The 23,765-nt window shown below is 50.7% G+C and overlaps 1 protein-coding gene across 2 annotated transcripts in view; it reads right to left on the reverse strand.

The window, feature by feature from the left end:
• LOC140385924 (dynein regulatory complex protein 11-like) overlaps positions 1–23,765 on the reverse strand; it is a 1,066,524-nt gene that overhangs the window by 737,762 nt on the left and 304,997 nt on the right. For both annotated transcript variants that reach the window (XM_072468573.1, XM_072468575.1), the window contains 2 exons: positions 14,601–14,672; positions 1,682–1,875 (listed from right to left, as the gene is read on the reverse strand). In XM_072468573.1, the coding sequence (XP_072324674.1) occupies positions 1,682–1,875; positions 14,601–14,672 (266 nt within the window). The remainder of the gene's footprint in view (positions 1–1,681; positions 1,876–14,600; positions 14,673–23,765) is intronic.

Consider the following 23,765-nt stretch of genomic DNA (forward strand, 5'->3'; position numbering starts at 1 on the left):
GTTCCAGACTCCCACCCCCTCTGGGGGAAAAGGATTTTCCTCACATCCCCTCTAAGTCTGGGGGGCACGGTAGCACAGTGGTTAGCACAAAGAACAAAGAAAAGTACAGCACAGGAACAGGCCCTTCGGCCCTCCAAGCCCGTGCCGACCATGCTGCCCGACTAAACTACAATCTTCTACACTTCCCGGGTCCGTATCCCTCTATTCCCATCCTATTCATGTATTTGTCAAGATGCCCCTTAAATGTCACTATCGTCCCTGCTTCCACCACCTCCTCCGGTAGCGAGTTCCAGGCACCCACTACCCTCTGCGTAAAAAACTTGCCTCGTACATCTACTCTAAACCTTGCCCCTCGCACCTTAAACCTATGCCCCCTAGTAATTGACCCCTCTACCCTGGGGAAAAGCCTCTGACTATCCACTCTGTCTATGCCCCTCATAATTTTGTAGACCTCTATCAGGTCGCCCCTCAACCTCCTTCGTTCCAGTGAGAGCAAACCGAGTTAAGTCAACCGCTCCTCATAGCTAATGCCCTCCATACCAGGCAACATTCTGGTAAATCTCTTCTGCACCCTCTCTAAAGCCTCCACATCCTTCTGGTAGTGTGGCGACCAGAATTGAACACTATACTCCAAGTGTGGCCTAACTAAGGTTCTATACAGCTGCAACATGACTTGCCAATTCTTATACTCAATGCCCCGGCCAATGAAGGCAAGCATGCCGTATGCCTTCTTGACTACCTTCTCCACCTGTGTTGCCCCTTTCAGTGACCTGTGGACCTGTACTCCTAGATCTCTTTGACTTTCAATACTCTTGAGGGTTCTACCACTCACTGTATATTCCCTACCTGCATTAGACCTTCCAAAATGCATTACCTCACATTTGTCCGGATTAAACTCCATCTGCCATCTCTCCGCCCAAGTCTCCAAACAATCTAAATCCTGCTGTATCCTCTGACAGTCCTCATCGCTATCCGCAATTCCACCAACCTTTGTGTCGTCTGCAAACTTACTAATCAGACCAGTTACATTTTCCTCCAAATCATTTATATATACTGCAAACAGCAAAGGTCCCAGCACTGATCCCTGCGGAACACCACTGGTCACAGCCCTCCAATTAGAAAAGCATCCTTCCATTGTCACTCTCTGCCTTCTATGACCTAGCCAGTTCTGTATCCACCTGGCCAGCTCACCCCTGATCCCATGTGACTTCACCTTTTGTACCAGTCTACCATGAGGGACCTTGTCAAAGGCCTTACTGAAGTCCATATAGACAACATCCACTGCCCTACCTGCATCAATCATCTTTGTGACCTCCTCGAAAAACTCTATCAAGTTAGTGAGACATGACCTCCCCTTCACAAAACCGTGCTGCCTCTCACTAATATGTCCACTTGCTTCCAAATGGGAGTAGATCCTGTCTCGAAGAATTCTCTCCAGTAATTTCCCTACCACTAAAGTAAGGCTCACCGACCTGTAGTTCGCTGGATTATCCTTGCTACCCTTCTTAAACAAAGGAACAACATTGGCTATTCTCCAGTCCTCCGGGACATCCCCTGAAGACAGTGAGGATTTGAACCCGGGCCCCTGGCGCTGTGAGGCAGCAGTGCTAACCACTGTGCTACCATGCCGCCCTAAAATTATGGCTGAGATTTGGGTGTGAGATTTTCAGTCCCCTCTTACTAGCACTCGATGAACCAGTGTCGAATCTGTTCGCGATATGTCTCCTTGATGTCAGGGCCCTCGGTGTCCATCACAGTCTGTTTGATAATTGGCTGGGCCTTCTCGTAATCAGCCATGTACTGCTGCTGGAGCACGTGCCTGGCATCCATTTTCCCAGAGTCCGTGACCGGCTTCTTGAAATCTTCACTGGGAGCCTGGGAGTCAGAAAGTGGCAGATTATTCACTGAATTGAGCTCTGAAAAGACATAAAACACAAAACACCCAAACCAGGACCATTCCAGGACAGTTATCTCTCTGTACCCACACAGGCCCCGTACCCACACAGGCCCCGTAACCACACAGGCCCCGTAACCACGCAGGCCCTGTAACCACGCAGGCCCCGTAACCACGCAGGCCCCGTAACCACACAGGCCCCGTACCCACACAGGCCCCGTACCCACACAGGCCCCGTATCCACACAGGCCCCGTACCCACACAGGCCCCGTACCCACACAGGCCCCGTACCCACACACGCCCCGTAACCACGCAGGCCCCGTAACCACGCAGGCCCCGTAACCACGCAGGCCCCGTAACCACGCAGGCCCCGTAACCACACAGGCCCCGTACCCACACAGGCCCCATACCCACATAGGCCCTGTACCCATACCGGCCCTGTACCCACACAGGCTCTGTACCCACTCTCTGATCCTGTATCCACACTCGGTCCCTGTATCCACACTCGGTCCCTGTATCCACACTCGGTCCCTGTATCCACACTCGGTCCCTGTATCCACACTCGGTCCCTGTATCCACACTCTGTCCCTGTATCCACACTCTGTCCCTGTATCCACACTGTCACTGTATCCACACTCTGTCCCTGTATCCACACTCTGTCCCTGTATCCACACTCTGTCCCTGTATCCATACACTCTGTCCCTGTATCCATACACTCTGTCCCTGTATCCAGACACTGTAACTGTATCCACGCAGTCACTGTATCTATAGTAATCTATAGGCCACCAAATAGTAACATTATGGTGGGGCATGCAATAAGCAAAGAAATAACAGATGCATGTAGAAATGGTACAGCAGTTATCATGGGGGATTTTAATCTACATGGTGATTGGTTTAACCAGGTCTTTCAAGGCAGCCTTGAGGAGGAGTTTATAGAATGTATCCGCGATAGTTTCCTAGAACAGTATGTAATGGAACCTACGAGGGAACAAGCGGTCCTCGATCTGGTCCTGTGAAATGAGACAGGATAGATTCAGGATCTCATAGTTATGGATCCTCTCGGAAGGAGCAATCACAATATGGTGGAATTTAAAATACAGCTGGAGGGTGAGAAGGTAAAATCAAGCACTAGTGTTTTGTGCTTAAACAAAGGAGATTACAATGGGATGAGAGAAGAACTAGCTAAGGTAGACTGGGAGCAAAGACTTTATAGTGAAACAGTTGAGGAACAGTGGAGACCCTTCCAAGCGATTTTCACAGTGCTCAGCAAAGGTTTATACCAACAAAAAGGAAGGACGGTAAAATGAGGGAAAATCGACCGTGGATATCTAAGGAAATAAGGGAGAGTATCAAATTGAAGGAAAAAACATACAAAGTAGCAAAGATCAGTGGGAGACTAGAGGACTGGGAAATCTATCGGGGGCAACAGAAAGCTACTAAAAAAGCTATAAAGACGAGTAAGATAGATTATGAGAGTAAACTTACTCAGAATATAAAAACAGATAGTAAAAGTTTCTACAAATACATAAAACAAAAAAGAGTGGCTAAGGTAAATATTGGTCCTTTAGAGGATGAGAAGGGAGATTTAATAATGGGAGATGAGGAAATGGCTGAGGAACTGAACAGGTTTTTTGGGTCGGTCTTCACAGTGGAAGACAAAATAACATGCCAGTGACTGATGGAAATAAGGCTATGACAGGCTCCCTCACCTCCCTCACCCCCTCTCCCTCTCCCTCCTCCCCTCCCTTCCCCCTCCCCTCCCCCCTCCCTCCCCGTCCTCCACTTCCCCCTCCTCCCCTTCCCCCTCCTCCCCTCCCTCACCCACTCCGCTCCCTCACCTCCCTCCCTCACACCATCCCCCTCCCTCACCCCATCCCCCTCCCTCCCCTCCCCCTCCCCATCCTCCCCTTCCCCTCCCCGTCCTCCCTTCCCCCTCTCCTCCCTCTCCCTCCTCCACTCCCTCACCCCCTCCCTCACCCCCTCCCCACCCTCCCCTCCCCACCCTCCCCTCCCCACCCTCCCCTCCCGCACCCCCCTCCCTCACCCCCCTCCCCACCCCTCCCTCACCCCCCTCCCCTCCCTCCCTCACCCCCCTCCCTCCCCTCCCTCCCCTCCCTCACCCCCTCCGGACCACCCCCCTCACCCGCTCCCCCTCCGCCCTCAGGAAATGGGTGATTGTGCCTCCAATGCTGTCTGTGTGCAGGAAGTTCAGGAAGATGTTAAGTGTGGTGAAGTCGCCTCTCTCTGAGCTCCCGGCGGCCCCGCTAATTTCCTGAGTTAGTATAATTTTCATATTAGAAGCAAACGTACCTATATGTTCTTGCAATCTATATGCTATTTTCCCTGTTACCATGGAGACGCGGCTAATAGGAAAATCAATGTTTTTTAAGCGGAATGCAATTTGTCGATTTGGAATGTGTGTGGCTTTTGTAATAAATGTTACATTAACAGGGCTGGAACATGAGTGAGTGCAAAGTTTCTATTGGCAGGAAGTCCCATTAACAACACCAGACCGAGTGGAGATTCTCCCCATCAGCAAACACGCCTGGAAATGATGCTGATAATGAGATCCTAATATGCATCTGCACCAACGTCCTCCAGTGCTGATGTCTTGTCAATGGTCGTATGTCATCAAAAAGATCTCGGCAGTTTATTGCCTCATTGCTCCCCAAATGTATTTTAAATATCATTCGGAACACTCAATTATTTAAAACGCTGAACTAAACACTCACTAATGGAGAGAAATAACAGTCACGGAAAGACATTCACTTCTCAAATGATGAGGAAGTAATTTCTGGAAAAGTGTGTGTCTCAGATCCCTCTCTGACTTCTATTCACCCTGCACGGGGCAACTGGAGGGCCCACACAGCACGCTTTCAAAATCAAACCTTCATGTCCATCACGTCAGTCTGCGTGTGTCCAGGATGGAGGAGCGCAGTTCCAATTCCCTCAGTGAGGCATTTACAACCTCGCCTCACTCCTCAATGGGAGACTCCCTCCATCACCCCCCAGAGCGGCAGCACCCCGGACCTGTCACGGTCCAGCAGTGAGTGAGGTAGTCCCATCCAGTCAGCGCCCCTCGGACCTGACCTTCCACTTTCACACCCTTTTCCTGCCTATCCCATGATGATTTTAAGATGTAGAAATCTATCGATTTCTGTTTTGAACCTGCTCGATGTCTAAGCTGCCACAGCCTCTGCACCAGAGAATTCCAAAGATTCACCGGCCGGTGAGTGGAGATGTCCCTCCTCATCTCCGTCTCCAATGGCCTTCTTCCTGAATCTACCCTGACTAATCCTGTTAGAAGTTTGTGAGTTTCTATGAGATCCCCTCTCACTCTTCTAAACTCCAATGAATATAGAACAACAAAGAACAAAGAAAAGTACAGCACAGGAACAGGCCCTTCGGCCCTCCAAGCCCGTGCCGACCATGCTGCCCGACTAAACTACAATCTTCTACACTTCCTGGGTCCGTATCCCTCTATTCCCATCCTATTCATGTATTTGTCAAGATGCCCCTTAAATGTCCCTATCGTTCCTGCTTCCACCACCTCCTCCGGCAGCGAGTTCCAGGCACCCACTACCCTCTGCGTAAAAAACTTGCCTCGTACATCTACTCCAAACCTTGCCCCTCTCACCTTAAACCTATGCCCCCTAGTAATTGACCCCTCTACCCTGGGGAAAAGCCTCTGACTATCCACTCTGTCTATGCCCCTCATAATTTTGTAGACCTCTATCAGGTCGCCCCTCAACCTCCTTCGTTTCCAGTGAGAACAAACCGAGTTTATTCAACCGCTCCTCATAGCTAATGCCCTCCATACCAGGCAACATTCTGGTAAATCTCTTCTGCACCCTCTCTAAAGCCTCCACATCCTTCTGGTAGTGTGGCGACCAGAATTGAACACTATACTCCATGTGTGGCCTAACTAAGGTTCTATACAGCTGCAACATTACTTGCCAATTCTTATACTCAGTGCCCCGGCCAATGATGGCAAGCATGCTGTATGCCTTCTTGACTACCTTCTCCACCTGTGTTGCCCTTTTCAATGACCTGTGGACCTGTACACCTAGATCTCTTTGACTTTCAATACTCTTGAGGGTTCTACCATTCACTGTATATTCCCTACCTGCATTAGACCTTCCAAAATGCATTACCTCACATTTGTCCGGATTAAACTCCATCTGCCATCTCTCCGCCCAAGTCTCCAAACAATCTAAATCCTGCTGTATCCTCTGACAGTCCTCATCGCTATCCGCAATTCCACCAACCTTTGTGTCGTCTGCAAACTTACTAATCAGACCAGTTACATTTTCCTCCAAATCATTTATACATACTACAACGGGCAAAGGTCCCAGCACTGATCCCTGTGGAACACCACTGGTCACAGCCCTCCAATTAGAAAAGCATCCTTCCATTGCTACTCTCTGCCTTCTATGACCTAGCCAGTTCTGTATCCACCTTGCCAGCTCACCCCTGATCCCGTGTGACTTCACCTTTTGTACTAGTCTACCATGAGGGACCTTGTCAAAGGCCTTACTGAAGTCCATAAAGACAACATCCACTGCCCTACCTGCATCAATCATCTTAGTGACCTCCTCGAAAAACTCTATCAAGTTAGTGAGACACGACCTCCCCTTCACAAAACCATGCTGCCTCTCACTAATACGTCCATTTGCTTCCAAATGGGAGTAGATCCTGTCTCGAAGAATTCTCTCCAGTAATTTCCCTACCACTGAAGTAAGGCTCACCGGCCTGTAGTTCCCGGGATTATCCTTGCTACCCTTCTTAAACAGAGGAACAACATTGGCTATTCTCCAGTCCTCCGGGACATCCCCTGAAGACAGCGAGGATCCAAAGATTTCTGTCAAGGCCTCAGCAATTTCCTCTCCAGCCTCCTTCAGTATTCTGGGGTAGATCCCATCAGGCCCTGGGGACTTATCTACCTTAATATTTTTTAAGACACCCAACACCTCGTCTTTTTGGATCACAATGTGACCCAGGCTAACTACACACCCTTCTCCAGACTCAACATCTACCAATTCCTTCTCTTTGGTGAATACTGATGCAAAGTATTCATTTAGTACCTCGCCCATTTCCTCTGGCTCCACACATAGATTCCCTTGCCTATCCTTCAGTGGGCCAACCCTTTCCCTGGCTACCCTCTTGCTTTTTATGTACGTGTAAAAAGCCTTGGGATTTTCCTTAACCCTATTTGCCAATTACTTTTCGTGACCCCTGCTAGCCCTCCTGACTCCTTGCTTAAGTTCCTTCCTACTTTCCTTATATTCCACACAGGCTTCGTCTGTTCCCAGCCTTTTAGCCCTGACAAATGCCTCCTTTTTCTTTTTGACGAGGCCTACAATATCTCTCGTTATCCAAGGTTCCCGAAAATTGGCGTATTTATCCTTCTTCCTGACAGGAACATGCCGGTCCTGAATTCCTTTCAACTGACACTTGAAAGCCTCCCACATGTCAGATGTTGATTTGCCCTCAAACATCCGCCCCCAATCTAGATTCTTCAGTTCCCGCCTAATATTGTTATAATTAGCCTTCCCCCAATTTAGCACATTCATCCTAGGACCACTCTTATCCTTGTCCACCAGTACTTTAAAACTTACTGAATTGTGGTCACTGTTCCCGAAATGCTCCCCTACTGAAACATCTACCACCTGGCCGGGCTCATTCCCCAATACCAGGTCCAGTACCGCCCCTTCCCTAGTTGGACTGTCTACATATTGTTTTAAGAAGCCCTCCTGGATGCTCCTTACAAACTCCGCCCCGTCTAAGCCCCTGGCACTAAGTGAGTCCCAGTCAATATTGGGGAAGTTGAAGTCTCCCATCACCACAACCCTGTTGTTTTTACTCTTTTCCAAAATCTGTCTACCTATCTGCTCCTCTATCTCCCGCTGGCTGTTGGGAGGCCTGTAGTAAACCCCCAACATTGTGACTACACCCTTCTTACTCCTGATCTCTACGCATATAGCCTCACTGCCCTCTGAGGTGTCCTCCCGTATTACAGCTGTGATATTCTCCCGAACCAGTAGCGCAACTCCGCCTCCCCTTTTACATCCCCCTCTATCCCGCCTGAAACATCTAAATCCTGGAACGTTTAGCTGCCAACCCTGCCCTTCCCTCAACCAGGTCTCTGTAATGGCAACAACATCATAGTTCCAAGTAGTAATCCAAGCTCTAAGTTCATCTGCCTTACCCGTAATACTCCTTGCATTAAAACATATGCACTTCAGGCCACCAGACCCGCTGTGTTCAGCAACTTCTCCCCGTCTGCTCTGCCTCAGAGCCACACTGTCCCTATTCCCTAGTTCTCCCTCAATGCTCTCACAATCTGACCTATTGCTCCCGTGCCCACCCCCCTGCCATACTAGTTTAAACCCTCCCGTGAGTCTCCGCCTCTCTCAATTTACACCCATTCAATAATAATCTGCCTTCGTATTTTTGCTACCGAAATGCACACACAATATCACACCCACAGTAACCAGCACACACACAATTACAGACACACAATAACACACACACAATAACACGCACACACAATAACACGCACACACAATAACACGCTCACACAATAACACGCACACACAATAACACGCACACACAATAACACGCACACACAATAACACGCACACACAATAACACGCACACACAATTACACACACACAATAACACGCACACACACTTTGGGATGCTCACTTTTGTGAGGGCCACGAAGAATCCAGCACGAGTTGAAGGATTGAAAGAAATAACATTTATTTACAATAACATATATACACACAGCGGCAGCAACTCCCTTGTTGCTCACTCTCCTCTAGCCGGTTTCAAACTGGCCCGCTCAATTTATGCAGGGAGTCTGCTAATGATTTCTCATTGGGGAAGCTCATACTCCCTGAGGATTGTGGGATAGTCATTAGTCCCCAGCCAGTAGTAAGTAGGCAGGTTATAACATCCCTCCCCCCCAAAGTCCAAGGAATCCAATGAAGACCCTGGCGAAGGAGGGCATCAGACTCGTTTTGCCGCAGGCCGGACACCATTTGCACGAGGTGCTGGATCGGGCGGCGTGTAACGAGATGGAGACCGGCGCTTCCGTGCTGAACGGCGTAACAGTTGTACATCCGCGGCCCGTGGGCCCGAGGATTCCCCCTCTGATGCGTCCTGTGTCTCCATCTTGGAGTCAGAGTCTGCTGCCTCTGTCATCTCGGCGTCTCTACCTTTACGCGGTTCTGTCACGACCTGCGCAGGCTTCGAGTGAGGCACCAGAGGGAGATTGTGAGGACTACCTTCCCTTGTCTCTGGTCTCTGCGGCTGTAGAAATGAGCTCCCGGGGCGGGGAATCTTTTGAGGGGATGGTCTTCTGGACCGAACCTGGTCTACATGTTTGCGCTGGAGACGACCCTGGGCTTGCACTTGGTAAGATATAGGGCCCGTTTGGCGAAATATTACGCCAGGGACCCACTGGGCACGACCAGCAAAATTGCGAACGAACACTGGGTCACCGGGCGCAAACTGCCGAATCAGCCGATGCCGAGAAAATCCCTGTCCCTGCCGTTCTTGTGTGCGGCGTACTTTTGCGCCAATGTCCGGGAAAACCATGCTAAGGCAGGTGCGAAGTCTCCGGCCCATTAATGAAAATGAAATGAAAATCGCTTATTGTCACAAGTAGGCTTCAAATGAAGTTACTGTGAAAAGCCCCTAGTCGCCACATTCCGGCACCTGTTCGGGGAGGCTGGTACGGGAATTGAACCGCGCTGCTGGCTGCTTGGTCTGCTTTAAAAGTCAGCGATTTAGCCCTGTGCTAAACCAGAATTGGGAGTTCTGCGGGAGCTACCCCAGTCACCGCATGGGGGGGTGGTCCTATCTGAAAAAAGAAAGTGAGCCAGTCTCGTGTCCATTGACCCGGAAAATTGCTTCTTTAGGCCTCTTTTGAATGTCTGCACTGCGCGCTCCGCCAACCCATTGGAAACCGGGTGGTAAGGGGCAGTGCGGATATGGCGTATGCCGTTCACCTTCATGAACCTCGCAAACTCCTCACTCGTGAATGGAGTGCCGTTATCCGTGACCAGCACCTCGGGGAGGCCATGCGTACTAAACGATAAACGCATCTTTTCAATTGTTGCACAGGACGTTGTCCCCTGCATCTTATGCACCTCTAGCCATTTAGACTGGGCGTCAATTAGTAGAAGGAACATGGATCCTTGAAAAGGGCCTGCGAACTCTGCATGTAAGCATGCCCAAGGCCGCCCTGGCCATTCCCAGTGATGTAGGGGCGCGGCCGGCGGAAGCTTCTGATGCTCCTGGCAAATGGAGCAGTTTTGGGCCACCTTCTCAATGTCGGTGTCGAGGCCTGGCCACCAGACATAACTCCGGGCAAACATTTTCATTTTGGTCACACCTGGATGTCCATTGTGCAAGTCTGTTAGTATCAGCTCCTGGCCTTTTTCCGGGACAATCACACACGTCCCCCACAAGAGGATGCCGGCTTCCAAGCTGAACTCTGACAGCTTGGAGGAAAATGCCCGCAACTCGCCTGGGAGCTGTCTATGCTGCCCACCATACAGGACTATGTGCCGAACCTTTGACAGGACTGGCTCCGTCTGGGTCCACTCACGGATCTGTGATGCCGTGACAGGCAAGGTGTCCATAAAATTTAGGGTTGCAACCACCTCACCGGTCGTGGGGGTCGACATGGGGCCGGTCGATAAAGGCAATTGGCTCAGTGCGTCGGCATTTGCTATCTGCGTACCTGGTTTGTGCTCCAGAGAATACTCGTATGCAGCAAGCAACAAAGCCCAGCGCTGGATCCGTGCGGAAGCAATGGGCGGTATTGGCTTATCCTCTCTGAAAAGTCCCAGCAGAGGCTTATGATCAGTCACGATAGTGAAGTGGCAGCTGTACACATACTGGTGGAAACGTTTCACCGCGAAAACCACTGCCAGGCCCTCCTTCTCGATCTGCGCGTACTTTTTCTCCGCTGCAGTCAATGCGCGGGAGGCGAAAGCTATCGGTCGCTCGGCCCCGTTCTCCATCTTGTGGGGCAGGACAGCCCCAATACCATACGGGGATGCATCACATGTGACGAGCAAAGGCTTTCCAGGATCATAGTGGGTTAGTAACCCAGACGACAACAATTGTTGCTTTACCCGCCGGAAAGCGGTTTCTTGCGGCTGACCCCAAACCCAGGTGTGATTTTTCTTTAGCAGAAGGTGCAAAGGGGCCAGCGTAGTTGCCAGATTGGGGAGGAACTTCCCGTAATAGTTTCCGAGACCGAGAAAAGAACGAAGATGCGAAGTGTCAGTCGGGGCGGGGACCTGTTGAATTGCACGCACCTTCTCTGCGACGGGGTGCAAACCTTCGCGGTCCACCTGATAACCCAAGTAGACTACTTCCCTAGCCTGAAAGACGCATTTTGTGCGACGGAAATGGACTCCAGCCTCTGAAAAGCGTCTAAGGACAGTCTCCAGATTTTCCAAAAGTTCCTGTTCCGACATCCCTGTGATCAAAACGTTGTCTAAGTAGACAGCCACACGTGGTAAACCTCTCAAAATGCTCTCCATGACGTGTTGAAAAATCACGCAGGCAGAGGATACCTCAAAGGGCAACCGTGTATATTCATACAGGCCCCGGTGTGTGTTAATTGTTACATATGGTCGGGAGGCAGGGTCCAGCTCCAACTGTTGGTAGGCGTGACTCATATCTAATTTGTGAACGAGAGTTCGCCTGCAAGCTTGGCGTAGAGATCCTCTATGCGAGGCATTGGATATCGGTCGAGCCGGGAAGCTGTATTCACTGTAAGTTTATAGTCGCCGCACAAGCGAACTGTGGCATCTGGCTTCATTACAGGTACAATTGGTGCTGTCCAGTCAGCAAAACGGACGGGCCTGATAATACCCAAAGTCTCCAAGCGAGTGAGCTCCCCTTCTACCTTCTCGAGCAAGGCATTAGGCACCAGGCGTGCCCGGAAATAGCGCGGCGTGGCTCCTGGTTCAATTTAGATATGGGCTACGGCCCCTTTTATTTTCCCCAAACCAGGCTGGAATACATCTGGGTACCGTCCTAGCACCTCAGTCAACCCTTCAGAAACTGTTTGGAGGATGTGCTGCCATTGCAACCGCAAATGGCGCAACCAGTCCCGACCCAACAGGCTGGGCCCATGGCCGCGCACCACGATAAGTGGGAAACGCCCCTCCTGGCGTCCATAAACAACAGGGGTCATCGTAGTTCCTGCAATGTCCAATGGTTCCCCCGTATAGGAAGATAGATAAATAGAAGATAGAAGATAGAACATTACAGCGCAGTACAGGCCCTTCGGCCCTCGATGTTGCGCCGACCTGTGAAACCACTCTAAAGCCCATCTACACTATTCCCTTATCGTCCATATGTCTATCCAATGACCATTTGAATACCCTTAGTGTTGGCGAGTCCACTACTGTTGCAGGCAGGGCATTCCACGCCCTTACTACTCTCTGAGTAAAGAACCTACCTCTGACATCTGTCCTATATCTATCTCCCCTCAATTTAAAGCTATGTCCCCTCATGCTAGACATCACCATCCGAGGAAAAAGGCTCTCACTGTCCACCCTGTCCAATCCTCTGATCATCTTGTATGCCTCAATTAAGGCACCTCTTGACCTTCTTCTCTCTAACGAAAACAGCCTCAACTCCCTCAGCCTTTCCTCATAAGATCTTCCCTCCATACCAGGCAACATTCTGGTAAATCTCCTCTGCACCCTTTCCAATGCTTCCACATCCTTCCTATAATGCGCCGACCAGAATTGTACGCAATACTCCAAATGCGGCTGCACCAGAGTTTTGTACAGCTGCAACATGACCTCATGGCTCCGAAACTCAATCCCTCTACCAATAAAAGCTAACACACCGTACTCCTTCTTAACAACCCTCTCAACCTGGGTGGCAACTTTCAGGGATCTATGTACATGGACACCGAGATCTCTCTGCTCATCCACACTGCCAAGAATCTTACCATTAGTCCAGTACTCTGTCTTCCTGTTATTCCTTCCAAAATGAATCACTTCACACTTTTCTGCATTAAACTCCATTTGCCACCTCTCAGCCCAGCGCTGCAGCTTATCTATGTCCCTCTGTAACTTGTAACATCCTTCCGCACTGTCCACAACTCCACCAACTTTAGTGTCATCTGCAAATTTGCTCACCCATCCTTCTACGCCCTCCTCCAGGTCATTTATAAAAATGACAAACCGCAGTGGCCCCAAAACAGATCCTTGTGCTACACCACTAGTAACTGGACTCCAGTCTGAACACTGAGCAGGTGACCAACCTGGCCTGTGTGTCGGTTAATGTAAGGGTCTGTATACCCTGCTTGATGCGGTTGAATGTCCTCTGGGCGATCACCGAGACCGCTGCGCCAGTGTCCAACTCCATCTCAAGCGGGTGGCCATTGACCCGTACTGTCACCTTAATGGGGGCCACGCGGGGAGCTGCCACACAATGCAGCTGCAGGCAGTCGTCCTCCGTCTCCACGTCCTCAGGAGTAGTCGCCGCAGGTTCATCCACATGGAAGGTACAACCCCTGGGCTGGTCCCAGTTTGGGTCGGAACGGCGGCGCTTCTGGCGCCCCCAGGACAGGCGTCCGTGACGGGGTTGGCGCCTGCAAGTCTGACACGGACATGGCTCCTGAGCCATTGGTTCTGGAGAAGGCTCCCTTTGGGGAGGAATGTCCGACGGCCACTGGCGTCGAACCGGACGTCGTCTCACCCAAGATACCACAGGGTTGCGGGGAGACGCTTTCAGACGGAAGGGGTTGCGCCCCAAGGCATGCACTTCCATTCTCTGTAGCTCCTGTACTCCTCGCTCTGCGTTCTCTCGGGACAATACTATTTGAATGGCCTGTTCAAAAGTCAATGTTGGCTCAGCTAACAACTTTCTCTGGGTGGCCGCATTGTTAATACCGCAAACCAAACGGTCGCGTAACATTTCTGACAAGGTCTCACCATAGTCACAGTATTCCGCAATCCCGCGTAGCCTGGATAGAAAATCGGCAAGGGATTCTCCAGGGGTCCTCTCAGCGGTATTAAACCGGTAACGCTGGACTATCGTGGACGGGGTTGGGTTAAAATGTTGCCCCACTATATTCACAAGTTCATCAAACGTTTTGGTGTCCGGCGCAGCTGGGTACGTAAGGCTCCTAATCACCCCAAACGTATGCGGCCCGCAGGCGGTGAGCAATATGACCACCTGGCGCTCGTTTTCGGTGATATTGTTTGCCCGGAAATAGTAACGCATCCGCTGTGCGTACTGGTTCCAGCTTTCCAGCGCAGCATCAAAAACATCCAAACGTCCGTACAGAGGCATGGTGTAATAGAAAACAACTTCCAACCTGTATCCAACAAAAATCCAGGGAGGTGGCTTCAGCATGTAGACAGCTATTCACTTTTACCTTCGTTGCCAATTTTGTGAGGGCCACGAAGAATCCAGCACGAGTTTTAAGGACACAAAGAAATAACATTTATTTACAATAAGATATATACACACAACAGCAGCAACTTCCCTTGCTGCACACTCCTTCCTGCTGGTTCCAAACTGGCCAGCTTTATTTATACAGGGAGTCTGCTAATGATTTCTCCGCCCCCCTCATTGGGAAGCTCATACTCCCAAAGGATTGTGGGATTGCCATTAGTCCCCAGCCAATGATAAGCAGGCAGCTTATAACACTCACCATTCCAATAAACTCAAATTCTTCCTCTCGTTCACGAATGGTTTGTTTTCGTTGGTTATACCCTTTCCAAGTCTGTGAAGAGATCATGCATGATCAGTTAATAAATCACCAGTTTCTGTGTTTGAACTTTCTATCAATTAGATGCATTGATCTGCTCAGGGTGAAGCTTGAGAAATAGAGGGGAGAGAAGTTACAGTACAGAAACTATCAAATGCACCATGTTAGGCAGACAAAGGTAGATTTAAGGGATTTATACTTCTACTGATAAACATTAGAAAAAGGCAGATATTTTTAAGTGGGGTTCATTTAATGTTTCTGCGCCTGGAGGGTTAAAACCTATGGTTATATTCATGCTGGACAAAGGTTTTTGTATGTGTGGGGGTTGGTTAAGTTGCAAATGCACTTTTCTTGTGCTTAGCGAGAGCTACGGCTTGAAGGGGAAATAAACCAGCAGTGGTTGCTTAGCAACTGGAGCCTTGTAAGGTTGAGAAGATTTTAAGATTTAGTTTTAGCTGAATTTGTGCTTGGAAGTTGTGTTCAAAAGTGTGATTTGGAAAACCTGGGGCGTCATTCTCCGCCGGGGGGTTTCCCGACGGCGTGGGGCTGCCCCACAATGGGAAACCCCATTGACCAGCCGGTGTAACGAAGAATCCCGCCGGCCGGTCGGAGCAGAAATGTGGCGGGGCGGGTAGGAGAATACAGCTTCTGGCGCGCGATTCTCCGACCCCGGCCAGAGAATCGCCAGGGTCTGGCGTGAATCCCGCCCCAGCCATGTCCCGAGTTCTCCGCCACCAGAAATTTGGCGGTGGCGGGGATCATGCCGCGCCGGTCGGTGGGGGTGGGAATCGCGCCGCGCCTGTCGCTGGGTTTGGGAATCTCGCCACACCAGTCGGCGGGCCCACCCCTGGCGATTCTCCAGCCCGCGATGGGCCGATGTCCCGCCGCTGTCAACCCTCGCCCGCCGGTGTGGATTAAACCTCCTTTTGAACGGCGGGACAAGGCAGCGCGGGCAGGCTCCGGGGTCCTGGGGGGGGGCGCGGGGAGATCTGACCCCGGGGGGGTGCCCCCACGGTGGCCTGGCCCGCGATCGGGGCCCACCAATCCGCGGGCGGGCCTGTGCCGTGGGGGCACTCTTTTTCTTCCGCCTTCGCCACGGTCTCCACCAAGGTGGAGGCGGAAGAGACCCCCTTGCGCGTGCACGCCCGGCGAAGACCTTTCCCGCCAGCCGGCGGAGCGGAAACCACTCCGGCGCGGGCCTAGCCCCTCAAGGTGAGGGCTTGGCCCCTAAAGGTGCGGAGAAATGAGAACATAAGAACATAAGAACTAGGAGCAGGAGTCGGCCATCTGGCCCCTCGAGCCTGCTCCGCCATTCAATGAGGTCATGGCTGATCTTTTGTGGACTCAGCTCCACTTTCCGGCCCGAACACCATAACCCTTAATCCCTTTATTCTTCAAAAAACTATCTATCTTTATCTTAAAAACATTTAATGAAGGAGCCTCTACTGCTTCACTGGGCAAGGAATTCCATAGATTCACAACCCTTTGGGTGAAGAAGTTCCTCCTAAACTCAGTCCTAAATCTACTTCCCCTTATTTTGAGGCTCTGCCCCCTAGTTCTGCTTTCACCCGCCAGTGGAAACAACCTGCCCGCATCTATCCTATCTATTCCCTTCATAATCTTATATGTTTCTATAAGATCCCCCCACTTCCTTCTAAACTCCAATGAGTACAGTCCCAGTCTCCTCAACCTCTCGTCATAATCTAATCCCCTCAACTCTGGGATCAACCTAGTGAATCTCCTCTGCACTCCCTCCAGTGCCAATATGTCCTTTCTCAGGTAAGGAGACCAAAACTGAACACAATACTCCAGGTGTGGCCTCACCAACACCCTATACAGAGGCCGGAGTGGTTCCTGCCACTCCATTAGGGAGTAAATAGGCAAGTTGTAGTTGTCGGGGATTCTATTATCAGGGGGATAGATAGTATCCTTTGTGAGCAGGATAAAGAGTCCCACATGGTATGTTGCCTGCCTGGTGCTAGGGTGCGGGACATCTCTGACCGGCTTGAAAGGACACTGGAGAGGGAGGGGGAGGATCCAGTTGTTGTGGTCCATGTCGGTACCAACAACATAGGCAAGTCTAGGAAAGAGGACCTGTTTAGAGATTATAAAGAGCTAGGATTCAAATTAAAAAACAGGTCTTCAAGGGTCATAACCTCCGGATTCCTGCCCGAGCCACGTGGAAATTGACATAGGGAGGCAAGAATAAGGGAAGTTAACACGTGGCTGAAAGAGTGGTGTGGGAATGAGGGGTTCCTTTTCATGGGACACTGGCATCAGTTTTGGGACAGGGGGGACCTATACCGTTGGGATGGTCTCCACCTGAACCGAGCTGGGACCAGTGTTCTGGCGAAAAGAATAAATAGGGTGGTCAATAGGACTTTAAACTAAAGATTGGGGGGGAAGGGAAAGTCAGGGAACCAAGAGGTGAAGTAATCAGCGGGGAGCGTAGCTGCTTAGGAATACAAAAAAGCACGAAAAGACAAAACTCAGGAGAGGTTACGATAGTTCCCATCCCACAAAATACGACACAGTGTATGGAAAGGCTCAATAAACCAAGGTCCACCACACTAAGAAAACAAAAAGGGACGGCCAATAGAGAATTAAAGGTGCTATATTTTTAAAAAATTTTTATAAATATTTTATTGAAAATTTTTGGTCAACCAACACAGTACATTGTGCATCCTTTACACAATATTATAACAACACAAATAACAATGACCTATTTTATAAACAGAAAATGAATAAATAATAAATAACAAAAATGAAAACTAGCCCTAATTGGCAACTGCCTTGTCACAAGTAACACTCTCCAAAAATATAATTTAACAGTCCAATATATAATTATCTGTAGCAACGACCTATACATACTATACAGTATATATTAACAACCCTGAGAGTCCTTCTGGTTCCTCCTCCTCCGGTCTCCACCCCCGGGGGCTTGGCTTCTTTCCACATTAGCAATATCCTGCGCCGGGCTACTAGGGACGCAAAGGCCAAAACATCGGCCTCTCTCGCCTCCTGCACTCCCGGCTCTTGTGCAACCCCAAATATAGCCAACCCCCAGCTTGGTTCGACCCGGACCCCTACTACTTTTGAAAGCACCTTTGTCACCCCCATCCAAAACCCCTGTAGTGCCGGACATGACCAAAACATATTGGTATGATTCGCTGGGCTTCTCGAGCACCTCGCACACCTATCCTCCACCCCAAAAAATTTACTGAGCCGTGCTCCAGTCATATGCGCCCTGTGTAATACCTTAAACTGAATCAGGCTTAGCCTGGCACACGAGGACGACGAGTTTACCCTGCTTAGGGCATCTGCCCACAGCCCCTCCTCGATCTCCTCCCCCAGCTCTTCTTCCCATTTCCCTTTTAGTTCATCTACCATAGTCTCCCCTTCGTCCCTCATTTCCCTATATATATCTGACACCTTACCATCCCCCACCCATGTCTTTGAGATCACTCTGTCCTGCACCTCTTGTGTCGGGAGCTGCGGGAATTCCCTCACCTGTTGCCTCGCAAAAGCCCTCAGTTGCATATACCTGAATGCATTCCCTTGGGGCAACCCATATTTCTCGGTCAGCGCTCCCAGACTCGCGAACTTCCCATCCACAAATAGATCTTTCAGTTGCGTTATTCCTGCTCTTTGCCACATTCCATATCCCCCATCCATTCCCCCCGGGGCAAACCTATGGTTGTTTCTTATCGGGGACCCCCCCAAGGCTCCAGTCTTTCCCCTATGCCGTCTCCACTGTCCCCAAATCTTCAGTGTAGCCACCACCACCGGGCTTGTGGTGTAGTTCCTCGGTGAGAACGGCAATGGGGCTGTCGCCATAGCCTGTAGGCTAGTCCCCCTACAGGACGCCCTCTCTAATCTCTTCCACGCCGCTCCCTCCTCCTCTCCCATCCACTTACTCACCATTGAAATATTAGCGGCCCAATAATACTCACTTAGGCTCGGTAGTGCCAGCCCCCCCCTATCCCTGCTACGCTGTAAGGATCCCTTCCTTACTCTCGGGGTCTTCCCGGCCCACACAAAACCCATGATGCTCTTTTCAATCCTTTTAAAAAAAGCCTTCGTGATCACCACCTGGAGGCACTGAAACACAAAGAGGAATCTCGGGAGGACCACCATCTTAACCGCCTGCACCCTCCCTGCCAGTGACAGGGATACCATATCCCATCTCTTGAAATCCTCCTCCATTTGTTCCACCAACCGCGTTAAATTTAGCCTGTGCAATGTGCCCCAATTCTTGGCTATCTGGATCCCCAGGTAACGAAAGTCCCTTGTTACCTTCCTCAACGGTAGGTCCTCTATTTCTCTACTCTGCTCCCCTGGATGCACCACAAACAACTCACTTTTCTCCATGTTCAATTTATGCCCTGAAAAATCCCCAAACTCCCCAAGTATCCGCATTATTTCTGGCATCCCCTCCGCCGGGTCTGCCACGTATAGTAGCAAATCGTCCGCATACAAAGATACCCGGTGTTCTTCTCCTCCTCTAAGTACTCCCCTCCACTTCTTGGAACCCCTCAACGCTATCGCCAGGGGCTCAATCGCCAGTGCAAACAATAATGGGGACAGAGGGCATCCCTGCCTTGTCCCTCTATGGAGCCAAAAATATGCAGAACCCTGTCCATTCGTGACCACGCTCGCCATTGGGGCCCTGTACAACAGCTGCACCCATCTAACATACCCCTCTCCAAAACCAAATCTCCTCAACACCTCCCACAAATAATCCCACTCCACCCTATCAAATGCTTTCTCGGCATCCATCGCCACTACTATCTCCGTTTCCCCCTCTGGTGGGGCCATCATCATTACCCCTAACAACCTCCGTATATTCGTGTTCAGCTGTCTCCCCTTCACAAACCCAGTTTGGTCCTCGTGGACCACCCCCGGGACACATTCCTCTATTCTCATTGCCATTACCTTGGCCAGGATCTTGGCATCTACATTTAGGAGGGAAATAGGTCCATAGGACCCGCATTGTAGCGGGTCCTTTTCCTTCTTTAAGAGAAGCGATATCGTTGCTTCAGACATAGTCGGGGGCAGTTGTCCCTTTTCCTTTGCCTCATTAAAGGTCCTCGTCAGGACCGGGGCGAGCAAGTCCACATATTTTCTATAGAATTCGACTGGGAATCCATCCGGTCCCGGGGCCTTTCCCGCCTGCATGCTCCTAATTCTTTTCACCACTTCTTCTACCTCGATCCGTGCTCCCAGTCCCACCCTTTCCTGCTCTTCCACCTTGGGAAATTCCAGCCGATCCAAGAAGCCCATCATTCTCTCCCTCCCATCCGGGGGTTGAGCTTCATATAATTTTTTATAAAATGTCTTGAACACTCCATTCACTCTCTCCGCTCCCCGCTCCATCTCTCCTTCCTCATCCCTCACTCCCCCTATTTCCCTCGCTGCTCCCCTTTTCCTCAATTGGTGTGCCAGTAACCTACTCGCCTTCGCCCCATATTCGTACTGTACACCCTGTGCCTTCCTCCATTGTGCCTCTGCAGTGCCCGTAGTCAGCAAGTCAAATTCTACATGTAGCCTTTGCCTTTCCCTGCACAGTCCCTCCTCCGGTGCTTCCGCATATTGTCTATCCACCCTCAAAAGGTCTTGCAGCAACCGCTCCCGTTCCTTACTCTCCTGCTTCCCTTTATGTGCCCTTATTGATATCAGCTCCCCTCTAACCACCGCCTTCAATGCCTCCCAGACCACTCCCACCTGGACCTCCCCATTATCATTGAGTTCCAAGTACTTTTCAATGCACCCCCTCACCCTTAGACACACCCCCTCATCTGCCATTAGTCCCATGTCCATTCTCCAGGGTGGGCGCCCTCCTGTTTCCTCCCCTATCTCCAAGTCTACCCAGTGTGGAGCGTGATCCGAAATGGCTATAGCCGTATACTCCGTCCCCCTCACCTTCGGGATCAATGCCCTTCCCAGCACAAAAAAGTCTATTCGCGAGTAGACTTTATGGACGTAGGAGAAAAACGAGAACTCCTTACTCCTAGGTCTGCTAAATCTCCACGGGTCTACACCTCCCATCTGATCCATAAAATATTCAAGTACCTTGGCTGCTGCCGGCCTCCTTCCAGTCCTGGACTTCGACCTATCCAGCCCTGGTTCCAACACCGTATTAAAATCTCCCCCCATTATCAGCTTTCCCATCTCTAGGTCCGGAATGCGTCCTAGCATCCGCCTCATAAAATTGGCATCATCCCAGTTCGGGGCATATACGTTTACCAAAACCACCGTCTCCCCCTGTAGTTTGCCACTCACCATCACGTATCTGCCCCCGTTATCCGCCACTATAGTCTTTGCCTCGAACATTACCCGCTTCCCCACTAATATAGCCACCCCCCTGTTTTTCGCATCTAGCCCCGAATGGAACACCTGCCCCACCCATCCTTTGCGTAGCCTAACCTGGTCTATCAGTTTCAGGTGCGCTTCCTGTAACATAACCACACCTGCCTTAAGTTTCTTAAGGTGTGCGAGTACCCGTGCCCTCTTTATCGGCCCGTTCAGCCCTCTCACGTTCCACGTGATCAGCCGGGTTGGGGGGCTTCCTACCGCCCCCCCCCCCTTGTTGATTAGCCATCACCTTTTTCCAGCTCCTCACCCGGTTCCCACGCAGCTGTATCTCCCCAGGCGGTGCCCCCCCGCCCATCCTCTCCCATACCAGCTCCCCCCTCTCCCCAGCAGCAGCAACCCAGTAATTCCCCCCCGCTAGATCCCCCGCTAGCGTAATTACTCCCCCCATGTTGCTCCCAGAAGTCAGCAAACTCTGGCCGACCTCGGCTTCCCCCCGTGACCTCGGCTCGCACCGTGCGACGCCCCCTCCTTCCTGCTTCTCTATTCCCGCCATGATTATCATAGCGCGGGAACCAAGCCCGCGCTTCTCCCTTGGCCCCGCCCCCAATGGCCTAACCATCACCACCTGTGGAAGAGAGAAAAGTTACCACATCGCAGGATTAGGACATAAAACTCCTCTTTCCCCCCTTTTTAACCCCCCTCTTTGCCCCCCACATTCGCCCCACCACTTTGTTCAAACGTTATTTTTAATAACCCGCTCATTCCAGTTTTTCTTCCACAATAAAAGTCCACGCTTCATCCGCCGTCTCAAAGTAGTGGTGCCTCCCTCGATATGTGACCCACAGTCATGCCGGTTGCAGCATTCCAAATTTTATCTTCTTTTTATGAAGCACCGCCTTGGCCCGATTAAAGCTCGCCCTCCTTCTCGCCACCTCCGCACTCCAGTCTTGATAAACGCGGATTTACGCGGATCTCCCATTTACTGCTCCGAGTTTTCTTTGCCCATCTAAGGACCATTTCTCTACCCTTAAAACGGAGGAATCTCACCACTATGGCTCTGGGAATTTCTCCTGCTCTCGGTCCTCGCGCCATCACTCGGTATGCTCCCTCCACCTCCAACGGACCCGCCGGGGCCTCCGCTCCCATTAACGAGTGCAGCATCGTGCTCACATATGCCCCGACGTCCGCTCCCTCCACACCTTCAGGAAGACCAAGAATCCTCAACTTGTTCCTCCTTGCGTTGTTCTCCAGCACCTCCAACCTTTCCACACATCGTTTCTGATGTGCCTCATGCGTCTCCGTCTTCACCACCAGGCCCTGTATGTCGTCCTCATTCTCGGCTGCCTTTGCCTTTACGACCCGAAGCTCCCGCTCCTGGGTCTTTTGTTCCTCCTTTAGCCCTTCGATCGCCTGTAGTATCGGGGCCAACAGCTCTTTCTTCATTTCCTTTTTGAGCTCTTCCACACAGCATTTCAAGAACTCTTGTTGTTCAGGGCCCCATGTTAAACTGCCACCTTCCGACGCCATCTTGGTTTTTGCTTGCCTTCCTTGTCGCTGTTCTAAAGGATCCACTGCAATCCGGCCACTTTCTCCTCCTTTTTTTATCCGTGTCCAGGGGGGATTCCCTTCTGGTTTACCGCACAGTGTTTTTAGCCGTCAAAATTGCCGTTGGGGCTCCTATCAAGAGCCCAAAGGTCCGTTTCACCGGGAGCTGCCGAAACGTGCGACTCAGCTGGTCATCGCCGCACCCGGAAGTCCAAGGTGCTATATTTAAAAGCGCGCAGTGTACGGAACAAGGTAGATGAGCTTATGGCCCAGGTTGTGACTGGCAGGTATGATGTGGTAGGCATCACAGAGACGTGGTTGCAGGGGGTTCAGGACTGGCATTTAAACATCCAGGGATTCACAACCTATCGAAAAGACAGGGATGGGCAGAGGGGGCGGGGTTGCCTTGTTAATTAGGAATGAAATTAAATCAATAGCACTAAATGACATAGGGTCAGATGATGTGGAGTCTGTGTGGGTAGAGTTGAGGAACCACAAAGGCAAAAAAACCATAATAGGAGTTATGTACAGGTCTCCTAACAGTGGTCAGGACCAGGGGCACAAAATGCACCACGAAATAGAAAGTGCATGTCAGAAAGGCAAGGTCACAGTGATCATGGGGGACTTCAATATGCAGGTGGACTGGGTAAATAATGCTGCCAGTGGACCCAAGGAAAGGGAATTCATCGAATGTTTACAGGAGGGCTTTTTGGAACAGCTTGTGATGGAGCCCACGAGGGAACAGGCCATTCTGGACTTAGTGTTATGTAATGAGCCAGACTTGATTAAAGATCTTAAAATAAGGGAACACTTAGGAGGCAGTGATCATAATATGGTAGAATTCAATCTCCAATTTGAAAGAAAGAAGGTAGAATCAGATGTAAAGGTGTTACAGTTAAATAAAGGTAACTACAGGGGCATGAGGGAGGAACTGACGAAAATCGACTGGGAGCAGAGCCTAGTGGGAAAGACAGTAGAACAGCAATGGCAGGAGTTTCTGGGAGTAATTGAGGACACAGTGCAGAGGTTCATCCCAAAGAAAAGAAAGGTTATCAGAGGGGGGATTAGGCAGCCATGGCTGACAAAGGAAGTTAGGGAATGCATCAAAGCAAAAGAGAAAGCCTATAATGTGGCAAAGAATAGTGGGAAGCCAGAAGATTGGGAAGGCTACAAAAACAAACAGAGGATAACAAAGAGAGAAATAAGGAAAGAGAGGATCAAATATGAAGGTAGGCTAGCCAGTAACAT

This window comes from Scyliorhinus torazame, chromosome 11, assembly GCF_047496885.1.
Source record: "Scyliorhinus torazame isolate Kashiwa2021f chromosome 11, sScyTor2.1, whole genome shotgun sequence".
NCBI lineage: Eukaryota > Metazoa > Chordata > Chondrichthyes > Carcharhiniformes > Scyliorhinidae > Scyliorhinus > Scyliorhinus torazame.